A 21,799-nucleotide genomic window follows, 5' to 3' on the forward strand; every position below is an offset into this window, starting at 1 on the left:
GTTGCTCAGTTAGTGCCACCACTGTGTCTCAGTGTCCACAGTGGCAGGCAGAGGGTGCAGGGAGATTGACATCCAGCCCCAGGGCTTGCCTTTTTCTTGTGCTTCCAGAAGCTGGCTCACCAGTGTTCCCCTAAATCCAGTGGTTAAATCCATACCTCAGTGTGGCCTTCCCGGCCATCCCTACATCCTTCCCACATCCTCACCGAATACCTTTTTTTTTTTCTTTTCTTTTCTTTTTTGAGACAGGGTCTTTTTACAGAGTTCTAGCTGTTCTGGAACTTACTGTGGCCTCGAACTCAGGCTGGTCTCTGCCTCTGGAGTGATGGGGTCAAAGGCATGCACCACCACCTGGCGGTAGCTTTTTAAAAAAAAAAATCTGTGTGTGCATGAGCTTGTGCATGTGTGTACACGATGCCACAGTGCACATGTGGAAGTCAGAGGAAATGCACGGAAGTTGGTTTTTTTCCTTTGATTATCTGAGTCCTGGGGATTGAACTCAGGCTTGGCAATGAGCACTTTTACCAGCCGATTCTATAGGTGCTCTGGGCATCTAAGAGTTCTTAGGTCCGTGTGGCAAGTCACTTAATCTTTCCAAGTTTAGACCAAAGCCTAAAAATTGTCAGGATCCCAGCTTTGGAGGGCTCTGCTGTGGTCCTCTTCCAGCACAGTGCTCCCTGCCAATGGGGGTAAGGTGTCCGTCATTACAGACTCATGTTAGACTGAGTTAGTTAAAAGCCTGTGCCAGGATACACGTGGGCTAACAGTAACAAGGCTTGAGGACACCGAGGGGTAGAATCCAGATTCAGTATGAGGCTGGGAAGAAGGGAAGCTTGACAGAGTGGCTTTGATTTTGTGGCACTTACAAATAGCGGTGGAACACCATGCAGCAACCCAGAGTCACCAGTGAGGCCAGAGCAAGATAGCCTTGGCACTGGCAGTCACACAAGGGCGGGTGGCTGCAGCGGGATTCACTCAGTGTCATGGTCTATAAAGTTCATGTCTGAGATTCCTGTGACTGAGCCATAAGAAAATTGCTGGACCCAGGAGGTGGCTCACCTGGAAAAGGTGCTGGGCATGAAGTCCGATGCACAGTCCAAGACCTGAGCTGGAGTCGTACGACCTACATGGTGGGAGGAGAGAACCAACTCCTGCGAGTGGGCTGCACATGCGCCATGGCACGCAGCTCTCCCGGCCTCCATATACCCAATAACATAAAAGAAAAAGGAAAGATTTCAAAATACCCATCATGATTTAAGCTCGTGACTGTTGGGCCATGTCACAGGCAATCCTGAGTGCACAGGGCCTGCGGGTTGCGCATATTTGGAAGGCTATGCTGTGAATAGATCCTCTTGGGTGATCGGAGAGTCTGCGGGCTCCTGGGACATGTTCTAGCCACGGAGCCCAGGAGCAGAGAGTTTGGGGGAATGTAGTCCTTCAGAGAGATCCATGAGGACCGGGTTCTCTGGCCTGCCTGAGGACGGCTCTTTGGAGAAACGAGCACAAAGCCCATCTGTAGGACATGAGATGGATGGTAGGGCTGGGCAGAGGTGGACCTGAGAGTTCTGAAGGAGAAGCTATGGGGGCGGGGGTGGAGTTGGGTGGAATGAGGTGTGGTAGGGTGGGACGAGCACGTCCCTGAGTTGCTACACATGGTACAAACAGTGAGTGGATGACACATGGAAGGAGAGATCGGTATATATCAGAGAATAAGGTGGCTTGAGGATGGTGGTGGGGTCTCCTGGGGCTAGGGCAGGGGCAGCGGTTAGGGCAGGTGGTTGGGGGGTGGCTAGGACAAAGGCTGAAGGGGCCAGAGAAGGGGCTAGGGCAGGGGCTGAAGGGGCCAGGGCAGGGGCTAGGGCAGGGGCTGGGGCAGGACTCTGCAGGGGTGGAAAGCAAGGACATCGATGTCTGTGACAAGGGGCTAGACACATCTGGAGCTGGACACGATTTTCCCAGTCTTTATCTAGTATTCTGGGGGTGGAGGGTGGGGAGAGTGCCAACAGAACTAGCACTGGTTGTGAGGACTGGACTCCTCTTCTGGTCTCTTCAGGATGATGAGGGTCTCATCTTTGCAGAGTACTTCAGGTGAGGCGACTAGGCAGCCTGCAGGGCCAGCAGCAAAACTTCTAAAATATTGGGCTGGAGAGATGGCTCAGTGGTTAAGAGCACCGACTGCTCTTCCAGAGGTCCTGAGTTCAATTCCCAGCAACCAGATGGTGGCTCACAGCCATCTGTAAAGAGATCTGATGCCCTCTTCTGGTGTGTGAAGACAGCTACAGGGTACTTATGTATAATAAATGAATAAATCTTTTAAAAAAAAACTTCTAAAATACGATCTTATCAATTGTTTGAGAACTTCATATCAACCCCCTTCCCTGACCTCGCCTACATGCTCTCCTCCACCCTCTCAACTGTTCTCTTCCCATCAAGTCCAGTTTGTGTTGCCCATTGACTACCCTTGGGAGTGAGGTCATGTCATTAAAGGGAATGGCCTCTCCTTCTCCCAGCTTTTTGCCAGGGCCTTTTCATGCCGGGGGTTTTTGAAGCTTGAGCCTGTGCAGATCTCGTGCATGCTGTCACAGCTGCCATTGGGTTTATATGCTTAGGTGCTCTTCTGGGTCTGAAAAACACCTTTCCTTGAAATGACCTGCCACTCCTGGCCACAACCTTTCCATTCCCTCTTCCACAAAGATCCTCGGGTCGAGTACATAGATGTGCGTTTGGGGGTGTGTGTGGTTTTATTCTCTGCATGTTGACCGGCTGAGGTTTTTAACGTGTTGGCCATGGAGTTTCACAGGTCCCCGAGCATAGGCTACAGTTAATGTTCCCGTTACCCTGCAGCACTTGACGGTAATACCCTAATGGTTAACACACCACATACTTGAATCGAACAACATGGGAAAAATCAAACTGGCACTCACCTGGAAGCTTCGTCCCAAGTGACTTGCTTTCACAGTGCCACTAGGGAGGCTGCTGGAGGAGCAAAGCAATCACCCAGCTGTGAACCCTACAACTAGCCTGGCAAGGAGAATACACTCACGGTACAGGGGTAGTAAGACTGTCATGGATGGGGTAACCAGCTGCTTTCCGGTTGGCTCATGAGACAGAACCCATGTCTGGTACTGCTAATGAGGCCAAAAATCTGGTTAGCTAGGTCACAGGTCTCAGGAGAGAACCTATTACCATTACCCTGTTAAATAAGTGGTTCTTATCTTTCCTAACGCTGTGACCCTTTAATGTAGTTCATGTTGTAGTGACCCCAGTGTACCTGTGTCTTAGGCGGCTCCTGTGGAAAGGCACAGGCTGAGAACTGCTGTGCTAATAGTATTAAAACTAATGGGGGTTGGGGATTTAGCTCAGTGGTAGAGCGCTTGCCTAGCAACCGCAAGACCCTGAGTTCGGTCCCCAGCTCCGAAAAAAAGAAAAAAGGAAAGAAAAACAAAACAGAACAAAACAAAAACTAATGACTTCCTGCAGTATCTACAGATCATAACATCCCTAAACCCTCAGAGAAGCAAAACCCGAACACTCAATCCTTGGGAGCTTGAGTTAGACAATTGTATGCTGCCTAATGTGGGTGCTAAGAACTCAGGTTCTCTGAATGGACAGCAAGTGTTCTTAACTGCTGAGCCATCTCTCTGGTCCCACCACCAGCAGAACTTTTAATAAAGTTGTTGACCAAGTAGTATAGCTAGATAGGGGTGATAAAAAAACAAACAAACAAACAACAAAACCAACAACAAAAAACGAAGATCAGGCTAGGCCAGGAGGATGAGGTAAATGAGAAACTCAGGCAAACTTTAAATGCTATTGGAAGCAGAAAGACAGCAAAGGGGTGGAGGCAGGGACACTGAAGAGATAGATCAGTGGTTAACAGTACTGGCTGCTCTTCCAGAGGACCTGGGTTCAATCCCCAGCACCCACATAGAAGTTTACAACTACCTGTAACTCTAGTTCTAGGGGATCCCACACTCCCTTCCGCCTGAGGATGCCAGGCATGTGGTGCATGATGTCTATACGGAAACTTGGACAGCATGCCACTTCATTTCTAAAGGGTTCCTCTACAGAAATTCAAAACAAAACCGATTGGTTTTTAGTCTGCTGGGTAGCTCATTTCTGGTGCTAGATCTGCTTGGTAGGACATTTCAGGCAGAGGATGGGAGAAGAGGGCAGCTTCTTGTCCTTTTATCCTCCTCAGCTCAGAATTCCCCACAAACCCAGCCACCACCAGAACTGGACTGAAGACATCCCCAGTTTGCCACAGGTACGGCAGCCTGGGGTCCAGCTTTGCACCTCATGACCTGACTGACCGGACTGCGTCAGAGCCATCAGAACCCAGCAAAATGCAGTGGCCTTAGTAGCTGTGAGGTGGGAGTGTGGACAGGAATCCAGATCGACAGGAGAGGGGACAAAGCAGAACCAGGGCTGATGAGGGCTAGCTGCTCCACAGCATGGTCTGTGACCCCATCTACTCAGATGCCAGGTCCCTCACTGCCCTGTCAGGCCCCATTTAGATCTCTATAATGTATTTCAGAAGGGCAAGACTACAGGGTACCTTATGTCACAAGTTAGTTCTGGTTCAAGGTGAGGGGAAAGAAAAAAGCTCACACAGAATTTGAGTGCAAAAAATAAATATAAAATTTATTAAAACACCCACAATATTTTAAAGATGCCAGGAGTAATACAGTTCACAAACCCAGTTGTTTGTGTAAATTATAATAAAATACAAATCAAAAAAGGATACATACTTGCAATTTCTAGGCACCCTAAATTAAATTTACTGAAACACTGGGGGAGAAGGAAAGGGGAAGGAAGGCGGTAGCTCAGGAGACAAACCAATAAACTGGAAGGAAAATATTAACAAAAAGGTAAAAATTATACAAAATAAAATTATCAGCATAAATTTACTGTACTAAGATATCTACAGTTTAATAATACACATCCTATTGCCTTGAGACATTGCAAAAACCTACCATTCATCCATCAACCCCAGATAAACTTCATTTCAAGTAGCCACAGTTTACAAAGTCAAGACGGAATATTCAAGTATGGTTGTTAAGTTCACCTCCATTGGAAGCCAGGTAACCAAACAGGAATTCAAAGAGATAAGAAATAAAACACATCCAAAAGGTACAAGGGTTCTAGATCAAGTCTAAAGCATTAGTATGCTGTGAGACAGCCGGTCCTTGCTTTTTTAAACACAAGAACAATAAATGACATCACTCCTGTCTCTCTCCCCCTACCCCCAAAAGAAAAAGAAAAAAATAAAAACAAATCTATATTGGAATCAAGAAAATTTAGGATGTCCAGATGAGCCAATTATATCTGTCCCCATGTGAGGAGTGAGGGTTCCCCCTGAATGACGAGCCGTCAGAGCGAGGGGAGCATGACTGACAGCCTACAGAAAGCATCCCTGATATCAGAACAGAAGCAAGCGAGGAGCAGGCTGAACAGCTCACTGATCCTCAGGCACGAAGCCAGAACCTGGCTTCTGTGCTGAGGTCTTCCCTCAGGTGAGAAGCCTATTGCTTTGCCCTCTCAGGAAGGCGGCGCTCCTGGAAGCAACTATTTGCAGATGGGTAGGAGTGGGCTATGAGCCTGGGCTGAGGTGTGCACCTCAAAAGTGTTAGTTTGGTCCAGGGTATGTGGTGAAGTTGGCCTGGTAGGACAGCAGATGAACCAGGTGTTGCGAAGGGTTTCAAAGGACAGCAACCATGACAGAAAGCTCAATGAGATGGACAGAGGAGATTCACATTTTATTCAAAAGCAAAACTTAAGATAACTGAAAAAAAAAAAATCTAACCACACTACTTCCCTTCGGCACTCTGCCATTTTACTGCTCAGGAATGGACAGAGCGACCCCAGATGTCACAGAGCGACCCCAGATGTGTCTCGGTCAAGGAAGTCAGCCCACTGACAGCCTGTGAGTATCATACCCTCATGGAATCTAAGTTGTCACAATGTCCTGTTTTTGAGGTATTTTTTAAAAAAAAAAATTGTGACAGTGGATGATGTAAAAATGGAGCTTCCTGTCGAGTTCTTAAACTTTACGTCAGCTTATGTGGACACGGGGAGAGGTTTAGCACCAACTAAAAGCGGCCTTGGTGGCAATGAGGGACAAAAAAAAGCACCTGCCTTTAGTCTGAGCACCAGGAGCTACCAATGAGCAGCAAGAACCCAAAGTCTTGCCCATCCCATCCCTGCGGGGGCCAGGTAAAGGTGCTGCCCCTGGACCACAGCCTGTCCCCCTCGAGGGTTAGCACCCTGGGACACAGGAGAATACCTGATGTACAAGAAGTGGCAGGGGTCCTGCCTCTCCTTCTCAAAGCCACCATCCCCTTTCTAATCTGGCCTAAGAAGATAGACAAACCCACAGTGCCCGCCCAGACAGGAGGGCCACTGCTGTCCTTGCACGGAACAAGCTGCCTCCTCCGTGAGCCTAGCTTTGAACACCAAGGGGAACAACAAAACACCAGACCCAGGACGCTGCTCAGAGCAGACACAGCGCGGTAAACAGAGGTCTACAAAGACAGCACCAAAAGAGGAAAGAAAAGCCGAGAGACGGAGCCCACCTCGTTTTTTTGGTTGGTTGTGGTTTCAAACGTTGATAGCACCTCAGGGAGACGAGATCAGGGACAGTCACATTGAAACACCATAGCACCATTTATTAGACCATTTCAATTCATAAAAATGCTTCCAAGTCCAGAAAACACACTTGAGTAACAAAAGGAAAGAGACTGGTTGAGGCACATCAGGGATACATCAGTTTTCCACCAGCTTGGCCTTGCTTTGACATCTGAGGCAGCCACGTCTCCTCGCTCTGTGACACTGGGTTTTCAGCTACTGTCAACCACGCTCACACATCCACTGCCATTAGCTACGGAGCCACAAAGCTCTGCTATGTCTGTCCTTACCATTTAGCACGCGAACAACCCCTTGCTCTGCAAACTACTGCTTCCTTAAGCAGCAGGCGGGAGGGCCAGAGAAGGCAGAATCCCTTCCCATGTACCAGGGCCACCAGAGCAAAAAAGCAAAGCAGCACCCGGGAGGGCTGGGCTGGGGTGCTCAGCCCCCACTGAAGACCAGACTTCAAACTAACCCCCTCCCCCAAATCCACGTGACACCCTCAGCGGGGCTACTGACGGGTGGTTTCTCCAGCTAGCACCAGTTATCCTGTCAGATCCTGTTGCAGAATGACATAGTCTAAAAGAAAATCTCTCGGGTTAGAACTTCGAAAGTCCTCTTGCACACAGCAGGCAGGGAGAAGAAAAACAAAGAACAAAGAAAGCTGGGGGTGGGGCATCAAACGCTTGCACTGCATGTGGACCGTGGAGACGGACGGACAGACGGACGGGCACACAGGGAGCAGACTCCGAAGCCATCATCTCCCTAGTTAAAACGCTACTCTTGGAACTCGCTCATGCCGTCAGGTTCTTGAGTTGCAATGGCTTTATTTTTTATTTTTTTTAATTTTTCTTCTCATGATAAAAATGTCTTGTCAATCATCTTCAGGACTTAAAAAAATGATAGTGCCAGTAAAAATAAAAAATTTGATTTTTCTCTTTAAGAAGCCTTCAGCAGCAAGGGATGGGGGATATAGAACTGTGCATAGTTACGTCTTAAATACACGTCTAAAGCATGCTCATTTCAACGACAGATTTGAGGTAGGTTATATATGTAGTGTGTGAAAATCAGCACGGGCTCAAGCACAGCTACAGCCCTGAGCCCTGAAACAGAGCTCGCTAGGACCCGAAAGGCCAACGTGGAGCACCTCCTGCCTCACCTCACGGCAGCCTGTTTCCTGGCCCAGAGCTTATGAACGAGGCTGTGCAGGCTTGGGGGATAGACATCACATGCTTTTTTAGCTTGTACTGGTTTCTCCATTCTTCATCTAATGGCTTTGCTACCAAAGGGTGAGGAGGATTGGAGCATACTGAATACACGTCAGAGAGATCCACACACTGCCGACAACAGGATCGCCTGGGCCACGCTCAGGACCTTGCAAGCCAACAGCCAACCTGGGGCTTCCATGGGCCGCATATGCGGTCACATTCTCCAAATGCTTTGTACAATTATCACTATTTAAGATTCTTTAAAATGAAGTTTTTCAAGGCACCCCCGCATCTACCTAAGCACGGAGTCAGATGAGACCTGCGGAAAAGCACTGATGCGATTTAGGCAAAATAGCATTTAAAGGACCCAGCTCTCCCTCAAAACTAGAAAATTAGCATGCGCCTTAAAGACTCCGCCTCTTTAGCTTGTCAAACAGAGGGTCAGAGGCTTTCCTATAAATCTGAATTCTGAATAATTCTAAGTCCTGATAAGCTCTTGGGTATTTATTTCAAAAGCAATAATAATTTCATTTTTTTGTCCTGTAAAATAATTGCCACTTTACAGAATATGGTAAAGGTGGATTGACAAAGCATTAAATATTCAACTACTATTTACAGTTTCTCCCACAATTACATGTTAAAATGTACTTTTTTATTCTTTTCAAGTTGCTGTTTAAATCTAGGCAAAAGTGCTTAAAAAAATCTTTTCACTATTTACAGTTAAAACCAGACCACAAAAAAAAAAAAAAATGCTCAGGACACCTTTTCGCCACTCTCTGCCAGCGCTTCCGAAGGGCTCTAGTCAACACCCGGCCGCTCGGCTCTTGGCTCTGGCACAAGGCACCACACGAAGCTTGGGGACTCGGACTTGCCTTCCGAATTGTCACGGGATTGCTACGCTCAGTTTATGAAGACCAAACCTGGCTATGACCACGAGATAACTGTCTCAGGGCTTGGCTGCCACTCTGTGTGTGTCCTGATGAAGCCTCCCCCCACTCACCACACACGTCCTCACGAGCGGCCTGACAACACGGCCAAAGACATCTGAGAACAAACCCTCCATGAGGACTGACCTGCTGCGGACAAGCACCACCTCCACCTGTCAGGCCCGACCTCTCTCTCTCGTCGATGTCACAGAAATTAAAGCACCAACATTTCTCATTTTCAAAGAGCTGAATGGATGCACCAGGATTTTAGAACGGGCGTGTTACAGGGGAGGCGGAGAGGGGAGAGGGAGGAGAGGAAAGATCCACTGGAGAACTGGCCCCCTCGAAGGAGGAAAAGCATAGCAACCTGTTTGAAAACGCCTGACCCTGGCACTTTAAATGAAGTGTAGGCCATACCCTGCGAGGGCTGGGAGGACTGCACCATCGTCCCGTGTGAAGATCCAGGAATAAGGCCGATGCGTGACCTGCCATCACACTGGCTTGCTGAGCTCTGGCAGGATGCCACCTGCCCTGAGGGTCAGAAAAGTCCCAGCACAACACTACAGCACCAGGTTCCAGCACCGCACACACAGCACCGCAGAGAGCGCCCCGCAGAGCGCCACACAGCACACTGGCTCTTCACAGCTTGGGTTCAACTTCTCGTTTCTAAAGATACAGTAGCCCTTTTTCAGTATCGACAAACTTTGGGGCGATTTTAAAGAAAATTGCCACTAAGCTCCCTTCCGCCCAATACTCACCAGCTTTATCAACGGGACGAGAAGGGCTCCTAGGAGCCTCTCGACTCCTGCTCCAGCTTGAGGTGCTGCCTAGCGAACCAGGACATCATATGACTTGATAAATAACGGACAGAGAGGATTCAGTGTGGAGACTAGCAAGCTTGAAGCTGTCTACTTCCAACCTGGTTTCTGGGGACATCTAACACCAGCATCTTCAGGCCAGGCCCCCAGATGTCTGCAGCTTCCCCCGTTCCACAGAGGAGAACGGGGTGGTCCCAAAGGCTCCCTAGCCTGCGGAAAGGGATAGACCAGGGCTCCATGCTAACCTTGGTTTGTGGGGGCAGATGGCTGGGAGAAACTGCAGCTCCCAGGAGGCTAGGCTCGACAGGCAGGAAGTGCTGCCGGCCTGTTCTGCCCACCTGTAACCCATTACTATTGTCGCTTTAAAAAATCCAATAAATACGTATTTTAAATGGAATTTAAAACTACGCTCCTTTGTGAAAGGACACTATAAACTTTCTTTCCATTATTGTGATATACAAGGATAAAATTTTAAAAACAAAAGGAAAATAAAAGCCCCCCAAAACAAGGGGAAAAAAAATAAAACAACGTGGAGATATAAATATTAAGATCAAAAAAAAAAAAAAATCACCCGACAGCCGTAGTTTCTTCAAAGTGCTGGGGAAATAGAGGAGGGAGGGCGGGTCAGTTCTGAGGTTTGGACCATAAATACATATATATGATAAGCGTATCCATATATGTAGATATAGAGAGACTTCTGCACCCCCAACCCGCCCCCGGGCATGAGGGCAAAAGCACCACAGAGCAGCTCGGGCCGGGCCCGACGCTGAGGTACGCTGGCTCCTGGCACCTAGATCCAGCGGCTGTAGGGGCCAGTGACCTTTGTGTAGGCGTAAGAGGACACGGTGACTGCCGAGTCTGTGGGCATGGCCAGTGCCTGCCGGGTAGGAACAGCCCCCTTCTTTTCTTTGTGCTGGGGCTCAGCCACCATAGCACCCCCCCATTTTCGCTTCTTCCCATAGAGCTTGGCCTCCTGCTGGCCCAGGCCCAGGCGTGCGGCCTCCTCTTGCCGCTGCCGCGCTCGTTCCGCCAGCTGCTTCATCTTGGCCTCCCAAAGCGCCAGCCCATGGTTGGGCTGGTTGAGGTTCTTGTGCTGGTAGAAGACCAGCGAGATGCGGGTGGGGTGGCAGCGGTTGGGTTTTTTGAGTGGTGTGGTGGCATGTAGCTCTCGACGGGCACACTCAATGAGGATGGAGCAGTGGGCGGGGGCCACAGCCACACCACCTATGTTCTCGTCCAGGAAGTTGTGTTCACTGTCCGACCACAGCTCCTCCTCGTCCTCTTCCACCCCAGGCCCAGTCTTCTCTTCCTTCACCACCCCCTTGCTGAGGGGCTCCTCAGCTGTCCCCTCCTCCAGACTGAAGGGATCCCATAGCTTCTCCTCTGACTTCAGGGCCCCAAATAGCTTCTCGTTGGAGCTCAAGGGCATGCCAAAGGCCTGCCAGGCTTTCTCCAGCTGGTTGGCCCCTGGTGTGGGAATCCTGCCCTCCTCCACCTTCACAGGATTCCACAACTTGTCTTGGAACCCAGGGCCACCTTTCAGGGAGGAGTTGAAATCCCCTGCTCCCATCCCCCATGGCTTCTCAGGCAGGCTGGGACCAGACAAGGCCGAGGTACCATTCCCAAACTTGCAAGGGCTCCATGGCTTGCCTCGAAGCCGTCCTCCGGGATGCGGGGCTGACTGCTGACCTTCACCAGTGAACAGTCCCCACTGGCTATCTGGGAAGTGTGAAGGGGTGAGACAGCTGGCCCCAAAAGAATTGAGCTTGTCGGGAACAATGGTGGGGCTTTCCCCTGAAGGGAACACTCCCCAGTTGCCACCTACACTGTTAGTCCTCTTTGGGGACATGCTTGGGCCTCCTGAGTACTGTCCCCACAGATGACCGGGTCCTCCATTCTGAGATGCTTCAGGCAAGGGCGTTCTACTCATCTTACCAGAGTCTCTGGGTACGGCCTCAGCCTGGGTCAGAGGGTCGACTGGCTCTTGCTTGATGGATCTGTTATAGCAACCGGAGCTCTGAGCGAAGGGAGAGGGGTCCCTGGATGCTGGGTGGAGCTGGGGGACCTTGGGTAGCAGATATTCCTTGGGGCCTGGGTAAGCAGGCTGCTGGTGGTGAGGGGCGGGGTGGTGGTTGTCTGTGGAAACAGCCTGGCCAGGCAGCTCGGCAAACTCAGCACCACCGTAGGCCGGGTTCAGGCTGTTGTGTAGAGCATGGAGGTCTGGCTTCTTTTCAAAACTGCCTCCGCCGCCCCCGTGTCCCCAGGCACTGGGACCCAAGAACTGGGAGGGGAAGACAGGGTTGCTAGATGGGAAGCCATAGTAGCCGAAGGAAGGAAGTGTGTACTTGGAGTGGAAGCCGTTGACGGAGGCCAGGCCAGGCTGTGCGTAGCGTGAGTGATAGGAATACACGCTGCTCATACTGTAGGGGTCAGAGGGCCGGCAGCTGCCCAGCACCGAGTAGCTCTCCACCACAGCATTGCCGCTGTACTTGAAGGAGCTAAAGTGGTTCTGAGGCTCCACCTTGAGGGAGGGCTTCAGGGTTTGCTGGGGCAATCCACCCTGCAGAGACAGGCCTGGGGAAGGCAGAAGGGAAAGTAGGAGGTGAGGCATACGCCAACAGCCTAGCTAGATCTGGTGCAGAGGGCAGAGGCGGGGCCTCCTTCCGTGCCTGAGAAGTGTTCTTTCTGGAGAGGCAAGATGGATGAAGTGCTGAGGCGAGCTCAAGCCTGGCCTGGACTCGCTCCCTGGGCTCCCCACTTAAGACTCCCAAGGTGCAGAGACACGGCTTGTGCAGAGTCTATGTCTTCTCCACCACCACTGACCCCAGAAAATGCCTCCATTTCAGCTGAAGCCCATTTTCCCCAAGTGTGGGTGTGGAGTTGCAGCAGGAACTGCTGCCCGGAGGACTGAAGCTCAGGTACTCACAGCCCACTTCCCACCTGTTGGCTCTACAACAATGGCCTCTGTCCTAGACACGTAAGAGCAGCCGACTGCTCTGTCCAGGGTGCTTCACAGAATGTCGTTCTGAAGGACAGAGTGAACCACGTCAGGACCTTGCTCTTAAGTGGCCAATGTGACATGAGGCGAGGGTAAGGTCCCTTGAGGTGGTACCCCTTGCTTACCTGGGTCAGTGGTGACTCCAGCCAACTCCAGGGCTTCCTGCTTGATCTTCTCTGGTGTGCTTAGCTTCTCCTTCTGCAGCTTCTTCTTCTCGGCCGCCGCCTTCCTGGCTTCCAGCTGCCGTTGGCGGCAGGACTTGGCAGGCTCGGGCAGCCGCCGGACCTCTCTAGGGAATGCTGTGAGTACCTGGATGGCCCCACTGCTGACCTTTGCGTTCTGGTTCTCCTCACTGCCAAACTCATCCGTGGTGGCCATCTTGTACAGGGGTAGCACATGCAGCTGCTCATCCTCGGGGATCTGGCCCACGCAGCGATTGTCTTCCTTGGTCAGGGTGCAGACCTGCCCACACAGGGAAGGAAGTTATAGGACTGGAGTCCATGCCCCCAAACCGTCACCTCCACACGGCCCTACTGCCAGCCATCTTCCCTGTGCCATCACACTCTCCTGCTGCAAAGGTTCGAGACACTAACAGCCAGAGCCTGGAGGCAGCTTGCAGAACGCTCACTTGTGTTATCTCCTGTTCCCAATGTGGCTGAGCTGGGGGGGCTAGGGAGGCAGCTCTGTCGGAAGCCCACCCTTGCCTGCACTGCGCCATATCAACAGACTGATACCTTCCCCTGAATCCTGACCACTCAGCTTGGTTGCCTCTAAGGTCATTTTATTAAAAATGACCTCAGGAAAAAATAGTTGTAAACATTAGTTACATATGCATGCATGGGTATATGATACTTTTGGGTAACGAAATAGGACATTAAAAAAGATTTATTTAATGTATATGAGTACATTGTTGCTATCTTCAGACACACCAGGAAAGGGCACCAGATTCCATTACAGATGGTTGTGAGCCACCATGTGGTTGCTGGGAATTGAACTCAGGACCTCTGGAAGAACAGTCACGGCTCTTAACTGTTGAGTCATCTCTCCAGCCCCCATAATTTACCTCTTTTCTTGCTTATATTCCAAGTTCAACTGGCCCTTAGCCTTGTGCTTTCCCTTCCCTAGCACCCCATGTGATAAATAGCACAGAGGTCAACTATAGCGGAGGGTCAAACATGTGGACAGATAGACCATCTCTATCCCTAATCACCTGGGGGCTTTACAATGTCAAACATGGCAAAATGTCAAACAGGACATAAATTTGGGGCACCCTCAAGGGTGAAATTAAGAGGCAAGAGAGGGGCTGGAGAGATGGATCTGCAGTTAAGAGCACTGGCTACTCTTTCAAGGGTCCTGAGTTTAATTCCCAGACACCACCACATGGTGGCTCACAACCATCTGTAATGGGAGCTGATGCCCTCTTCTGGCCTACAGGCTCTGTATGCAGATAGAGCACTCATACACACAAAGTAAATGTAAGAGAGAGACAAGAGAAACGGGAAGATGTTCAACCTCTTTAGCTAGGAGAGGCCCACCTCACTGAGTCAGGCAGGTGGACTGGACCCTATGCTGCAGGAAACTAAAAAGCACTTAAAGCCCGTGACTGTCACTGTCTCGATGCGGGGAGCAGGGGGTGGCGCTCCAGAAGAAGCCATTTCTGCCCTGAGCTGCAGGGACTCCTCATAGCATATGGATGGGAAGTGTGACTCATCAACTGTCCATCTGTGGGGGAACTGGCTAAAGAGCCGATATCAGAGCTACACATGAAGCTTCAACATCCACTGACACAGAAAGCTGGTTAAGAAAGGCACACCTCATGGAGGAGTTAGAGAAAGGATTGAAGGAACTGAAGGGGTTTGCAATCCCATAAGAACAACCATACCAACCAACCAGAGCTCCCAGGGACTAAACCACCATCCAAAGAGTACACATGGACTGACCCATGGCTCCAGCTGCATATGTAGCAGAGGATGGCTTTGTTGGGCACCAGTGGAAGGAGAAAGCCCTTGGTCCTGCCAAGGTTGGACTCCCAATGCAGGGGAATGTCAGGGTGGGGAGGCAGGAAAGGTAGGTGGTTGGGTGGGGGAACACCCTCATAGAAGAAGCGGGGGGATAGGATAGGGGGTTTATGAATGGAAAACTGGGAAAGGGGATAACACTTGACATGTAAATTTAAAAAATCCAATAAAAATTTTAAAAAAATTAAAAAAAAAGCACACTGCAGGACAGCAGGTAGACTGACCCCCATGTAGATGGAGTTTATATAGCAATGTATGGCCATGGTCAGACACACAGCTATAGAAGGGATGGCTATCACATGCTGACTGTAGTGCTCTAAAGATTTCAGAAAAGTTTTTAATTATATGTGTGTGTTTATGTCCATGTGCATGTATGCTGTATGTGTCACGAAGGCTAGAAGAGGGTACCAGATCCCCTAAAGTTGGTGGCATTGCCTGAAGTGGTTTGCTGAGAAATAAACTGAGGGTCTCTTGAAGGGTAGCAAGTGCTCTCAGTTGCTAAACCATCTCTCCAGTCCCCAACTCTCTAAGTTTCTGTAAGCAGATGGCTCAGTGCATAAAGCTACTGCTGTGCAAGATGGAGGGCCGGAGTTAGATCCCCAGGACCCACATAATAAGCCAAGCACAGGTGGATCTCATCTTACTGGCTACCCAGCCTAACCAATGAAAGAGTCTGTCTCAAAAATAACACTAAAACCTCGAGGGATAGACAGCTTCATAGGAACACCAGAGATTGACCTTTGGCCTCAAGGCACACTCACATGCACAAGCATGCACAGCTGTCCACATGTGCAGACACACTTGTGTACACACACATGCAGAGACTTTAAGACATGAAAAGTTTTAGAAAGTTTTGCTGCTGACAGTTAATCTTTAATAGTAAAGAGTACAGGAGTGTGGGGGTCACATGACCTCCTGGTGCTCTTGCTTTCTTGCTCCCCACTGTCCCCACCTCTTACTGTTTCTGTCCTTGAGGGCCTGCCCTTTCTAGCATGTCAGTCTGGGCCCCCAGCCTTCTCCTACGGTCTCCCCAGTCTCTGCAGTCCTGCCAGTAGCATCCCAGTTCCCCCGAGAGTGTCTCTGCCTCAGTCAGCCCTGACTTCCCATCTTGTCCAGCACACGCATGCCTCTGCAGATCCACTCATATTGTTCAAACCCCTCTGCCTGCTCCTTACACAACCCTGCAGCCTGGCAGGCATCTCAAGGAAGACTCTTCCATTTTTCATTCCCAAACCTATCTTAGTTGTTTTGTTGCTCCTTAAATTCACACATATGAGGCTCTGGTTCCTCATATGCCTCCCGTCACTGGTCCACCTACTACTGTGAGGGTTTTCTCTGAGGAGAGGCAGGAGCAGACCCCTCTAGCCAACACTACCTAGGACTCTAAGAAGCCACTCTACTTCCCTCCTTCTAAGGAGTAAACCCATCAGCTGGCTCCTTCCGCTGGTCCCAGGCTTCCTTACCACAGTGCACCCATTGTAGAGGTTATGTTGGTCCTTGTGGGCGTGGGCACAGAAGTCCATGCAGGCTGTGACCCCAGAGAAGGGCCTCCCTTCCTTCAGTCCCAGACGGCAGTCGATTGCCACGTCCTCATTGGTCACCTGTGTGAACGGCCAAGGACAGCTGTTCAGAAAGCCTAGGTGACCGCCCCAGGGGCTGCACCTGGGATCCAGATCTGAGAAGCAGGTTAAGGATCACAGCTGTCTTGTGAACCTGGCTATGAGAGGCCCTGGCTGTGAAGGAATGGCGCTCTCCTAGGTTAGCTCAGCTTGCTTGCCTAGACAGACAGGAACTCAGTCTTCTGCAAAGGAAGCTAGGCCAGAGGCACTAGAGACTACCAGGGAGGGCAAGATGGGAGGTGGGGTAGACTCTCTAAGTAAGGAGTCTTATCAAAGCACACAATGGCCCCAGGAGACCTCTAGCCTGAGCTCTCTTTAAAAACAAATGAAGCCACATTAGGAACATCAGGGAATGTGAGCAAAACGTGCACATGGCAGACAAAAGCCCTGGCTTCAGTACCTGGTTCTGATAGGCCTGGGGTGCCAGCCGCTTGTATAGGGGAGCAACTTCAGTGGCCAGGTCCTGAAAGCTATTCCGGAGCACCTCCTCCTGCAGAAAGAGCAAGTGGATACATTCAGAGCTGCCCTAGCTGGCAAACTTCCTGCCAGAACTGAGCCCACCAGAACCATCGCGGGGGATCACTGGGAAGTCAGTGAGCCAAGTGTGTTCCAGGGTTTCACAGCATTCCTCTGTTGGGTCCATCTTAAAGATGGGGATACTGAGGCTCACCAGGAAAAGCTGCTGTTGGAAGGTGCAGTCGTCCTGACAGCTAAGCTATTCTATCAGTCACACGCAGCACTGTCCAGCCCAGGACAAGAGAGCAGGGCCTTGCTTTCAGAGCTGAATGCGGTGGGTCATAGGTGTGGTATGGTGGGCAGGGATTTTCTGATAGGTGTAGATATGCATTCCCACGCTAGAGAAAGCAGAAACTGAAGGGCCTACACTGGACATTCACAGTTGGCCTGGCCCAGAGCCCATCACCAGGAGTCAGACAAACTCGGAGACTTGGCTGCCCCAGCCTCCTGAAATACAAGGTAGTGATGAACTAGGCCCCCCGGTTGGTCCATGTGGGTCCTGTACTAGCCAGCAAAGATGTCTGCAGTGTCAGGAAGCTCCACATGATGACTGCTTACATCACGTAGCTGCAGCCCTCCTGCTGCCTCTCTGGCCTTACACTGGCCTGTCAGGATTTGAGGCCATGAACACAAACATGGCGCATTTATGAAGGAGTAGCAGCAAGCACACAGTGTAGAGAGAAGCCAGGAGCATGGTTCCGTCGTCGGTCAGTACAACCAACACGATGCTCTCTGTGCCCTGGCCACTGCTCTGCCTGCTGTCTGGATGCTGCCCCCAGCAGAGTCGGCCACAACACAGCTCCAAGGTGAAGCTCCAGCTGGGGAAGTGCAGCAGGCCTGGGGAGGGACCACTCCTGTCTGTGAAGTGAGCTCACACTGCCGGAGTGGTCCTGGGATAAGGAGACCTGTGTGCGCCCAGCACACGCAACTGCTCAGGCCATGGCAATCTACAGCACCAGGGACAGCTCTTGGAGACACGAAGCCTTTGTCTTTTTATTCCTGGCAAGTCTTGGGCTCTGGGACTCTTCAACCCACTGAGGCAGCCACATTTGCTGCTTCGAAAAAGAGGGTCTTAGCTTACAAAGAGCTATCAAATTAGAGTATTTTTAGCTTGAAAAATTGCCAAAGCCAGAAGGTGTTGTCAGCTCCCCTAAACTGGAGTTACAGAGGCTGTGAGCCTAGAACATGAGCTCAGGTCGTTTGGAAGAGCAGTGCTCTTAACCATTGCTCTAGTCCCTGAAAATGATTCATTTAATTCACGAAGAGCAAAGCCAGCCCGATGGTTACATGGGCTATGGATCACAGAAGAGGTGCCCAGTGGAGGTCCCCGATCTTGGTAGAGCGGGAAACCCTTCCAGTACTAGGAGCCTCAAGCTCTGGAAGGCCAAGACTGTCATCAGGATGGCTAGATGCTTGCCCCCCAGCAGAGGGACTATAGCCCTGACCCCTACACCTGAAGTACAAGCAGGAGGGAGGGAGCAGAGGTGAAGAGACCACCTCTTGCTACAGCCACTGCAGCACGACGGAGCACAGAAGATACCGCAATGGAGCAATGGCCTCAGCTGACACAGATCCTACCACCTTGTTGGAAGCTGCAAGAGACCCAGAGGCTCTTGTTCAGTTCTAACAGGGACAAGAGAAAGGTCCTGGAAGGGAGACCAGGGTGAGAAGCCATGGAGAGGCCTAATCTGAACCCAGTGACTGTATGTGTGGACCACACTCAGAGCACCAGGACATGGAGAATTAAGGGCCTAAATGTCTGTATGAATAACTCCAATGTCCGCCCAGCCCAGTGGGGGATGGGATACCTCACCGAGCCCTGTACAGATTCAGAGGGTCATCCACAGAGAGGAAGGTCTCCCTTCCTCCTATAATTCCTACACCCTAAAAGGTGTCCCGCAAAGAAGTGACCAGATCAAACTCAGATGAAAGGTCGCACTTGTAGCTAAGATATTCAGAGTAATTCCTTTAAAGCTGTCCTGTAAGAGGTTAAGCGTCTGAGGACCTGTAGCTAGCAGTCCCCGATTTTCACACTGCCTGCTAGTGTAACACACTTTCTATCCATCTGTGCTGTGGCACGCCAATCCTACCTCTCTGCATGGCTGTTAAGGGTGCTGGTGGGGAGGCGTGACGGGGGCCAGCCGTGCACCCAGCCGGCCCTGCTTTCCTCACCTCTTTCGGATTGTCTCCTGTGAGGCGGAACTTCCGTGGCGTCTTGCTCCGGGCGTATTTGCAGCCATTGAAGTACATGCTCCATGAACAGCCGAAGGAGAAGGAGGCACCACAGGTGTTGGGGTCTTTGCCTTGGCAAGCACAGGTACGGCTGCAATGTAGAACACAGGCCAAGAGACAGATGTGGTCTCTGTTGACACTGCCAGCCTCTGGCAACAAGGGCTCCTCCTTCCACCCCACAACTCCATGTTTCCCAGTACAGGTTATTCTCTGAAAGAAATGTTCTTCAGGGGAAAACTGAAGGGACAGTAAAGTCACATGGTTGTTGAAGGCTGGGGGAAGGGTGTAGATGGAGGTAACAGGAGTTATGCATGCTTGTACGTGTGTGCACATGTGTGCACATGTGTATGTGGGCACCAACTTCAGGACTTTTTCTCTTCTATCATATTGGTCCTGGGGATGAACTAAAGTTGTTAGGCACGGTGGCAATTGCCTTTACCCATTGAGCCATCTCATGGACCCCTGTTCTCAACTTGACTGGATGACGTGACTATATCAAAATCCTCTAAACTGCTGTGTGTGTGTGTGTGTGTGTGTGTGTGTGTGTGTGTAGCATGACTTTAACCTCAGCACTCCAGAGGCAGGCTTTGAACTCCCTGAGTTCAAGGCTAGCCTGGTTTACAAGGCTCGTTCCAGGACAGCAAGACCTTGTTTCAACAAAAATAAAACAAAATCCTCCAAACTATATGCTGAAAGGATAACTTTACCGAAACTAAATACATCTCAATGAAAGGGTAGGAAAAGCCAATAAAAATAGGTTAATGTTGATCTATTTGGGGCTGAGGCCAGAAGCCAGCAGTGCCTGCTACCCTGGTCCTGCGGCCCCATCACCACCTCCGCCACTCTGATACGTACTCATCATTGAGGCCACATCTCCGGCTGGTAGGGTTCCCATACTTCCGGAGGGTATCGGTGAGCTCCTGGTAGAGGGTGTCTCCAAGGCTGCGAGGGATGCCCTCCCAGGCCAGGATCAAGATGACGATCACGGCATTCTGACAATGGTGGCCCGCCCGATGCCGTACCAGGCACAGCAGCTTCTCCTCCAGTGTGTGTCTTCGGATCACCTGCAGAGACACGGGACTGAGCGACTGCCCTGCAGGGCCACACGGCTCTGCATGCAGGGCACGTGCTCCTCACCACCACACAGACCTGCAGCTGGGAGTCTTTAGGACAGCATCTTTAGGGAAGAAGAAACATATTTTAAAACAGCAAAATAAAAAATAATTACGGCAAAGACTAAGACATTTGTGACCAACGCAAACCTAAAAGAATAAATGGAAGTGTGAACCAGAAACGCAGTGAAGAATTTCATGACATCCAGGAAGTCTACAGAGAAGGTGTCACGTAGCTATGCTTGTTTCACCCTTGGGCAGAGAAAGAGCTGTGCACCCGTGTATACACTCGGGGTATAACGCTGTGGGACACATCCGAGGGAAGGACCTAGGCTGCAGACAGATATCGTCACACCTGCCACTCACACTCTACGGGTTACACAAAAAGGTGTGACTGGGTTGGCAATGCCAAGAAAGAAAGAAAGGGGGCCTGACAAGGTCAGGGCTCCATGGGGACATCTGTGCATCGAAAGCTGGCTCTCCTTAGCCACACGGGGCACCTCGGCCTGTGCAGCCAGCTTCTCTAGTTTGTGAGAAAAGCTGCAAATGAAGAGCTTCACACACTGTTGTGCTGGCCTTTGAGACAGGTCTTAGGACGACATAGTCCTAGCAGGTCCTGAACGCACTCTGTAGATCAGGCTATCCTTGAACACAGAGATTGCCTGCCTCTGCCTCCTGAGGGCTGGGTTTAAAGGTGCGCACCATTGTACTTGGCCGAAAACTTTAAGTTTTTTTTTTCTTCATTTAAATACTTATGTGTATATATTTGCATGCTTCATGAGGTTATGTAAGCCATGTAGTGCACTGCCCCCAGAGGCCAGAAATGGCATTGAAGCCACTGTGGTAAATAAAGCTACTGTCTGCAGCCCCTGAACTCCGTGTTTAAATAAGGCACAAGCACCACATTTCCTGTTACTATGGTAGAGCGTGCAAAACAAACTCTGACCTGGTGAGCGTGCATTTCAGTGGATTCAGGCTCATTCAGCATAAAGCTACCACCTCCTCTGGAGCTCCTTCCTAATGCTGCCACTCTTTAATTTAATACAGTTCCTCATGCTGTGGTGACCCCCAATCATAACGTTATGTTTGTTGCTACTTTATAACTGGATTTTTACTACTGTTGTGAATACGTAAATATCAGATATGCAGGATAACTGAGGTGCAATCCCCAGAGGAGTCGGGACCCACAGGTTGAGAACACTGGTCTAGAACTGCTACCCCAATAAATGAATTAAGTTGAAATTTCACTCGTGGACTATCAATGCTTCTACTCTCTCCTGATGCTCACCAGCTCCTGAGATCACCCTTTTGCTCTTTCTAATTAAAATTTTCTTTTTAACATTTATGTAGTGGGCCTGTGTACAACACTTAGGAACCAGTTCTGTCCTGTCAACCTGGTAAGACATAGGGATGGATTCCCACCACAAGGCCCGTGTACAAGTGCCTTCATCTACTGAACCATCCTGCCAACTGCACATTTTGTGCTTGATTTAGTTGGTCTGAGAATTGTATCTAGGGTCTTGTACATCCTAGGTGAGCTATTACCGAGCTATATTCTCATCCCTCCGCACTGCACTTTCAGCCTCTGTCACCTGGCTCTGATGTATGTCACGGGTGTGGACTCATATGCAGTCTATAATTGACAACTGGTTGTGCTCTCCAGGTGTTCTGCTTGTTACATCTTGTTTCATGACTTACCACAAGTGTTACAGAATATTTTACATGCTA

The 21,799-nt window shown here is 50.3% G+C and overlaps 1 protein-coding gene across 7 annotated transcripts in view; it reads right to left on the reverse strand.

Moving 5' to 3' along the window:
• Positions 1 to 4,614: 4,614 nt before the first annotated feature.
• Tet3 (tet methylcytosine dioxygenase 3) overlaps positions 4,615 to 21,799 on the reverse strand; it is a 100,390-nt gene continuing 83,205 nt past the window's right edge. For 6 of the 7 annotated variants that reach the window (XM_063286845.1, XM_008763095.4, XM_039108717.2 and 3 more), the window contains 6 exons: positions 19,815 to 20,023; positions 18,900 to 19,050; positions 16,612 to 16,701; positions 16,056 to 16,193; positions 12,700 to 13,036; positions 4,615 to 12,150 (listed from right to left, as the gene is read on the reverse strand). In XM_063286845.1, the coding sequence (XP_063142915.1) occupies positions 10,367 to 12,150; positions 12,700 to 13,036; positions 16,056 to 16,193; positions 16,612 to 16,701; positions 18,900 to 19,050; positions 19,815 to 20,023 (2,709 nt within the window). In that variant the 3' untranslated portion in view covers positions 4,615 to 10,366. The remainder of the gene's footprint in view (positions 12,151 to 12,699; positions 13,037 to 16,055; positions 16,194 to 16,611; positions 16,702 to 18,899; positions 19,051 to 19,814; positions 20,024 to 21,799) is intronic. The other variant, XR_005503660.2, reaches the window with a different exon arrangement.

The sequence above is a fragment of the Rattus norvegicus genome, chromosome 4, assembly GCF_036323735.1.
Source record: "Rattus norvegicus strain BN/NHsdMcwi chromosome 4, GRCr8, whole genome shotgun sequence".
Taxonomy (NCBI): Eukaryota; Metazoa; Chordata; class Mammalia; order Rodentia; family Muridae; genus Rattus; species Rattus norvegicus.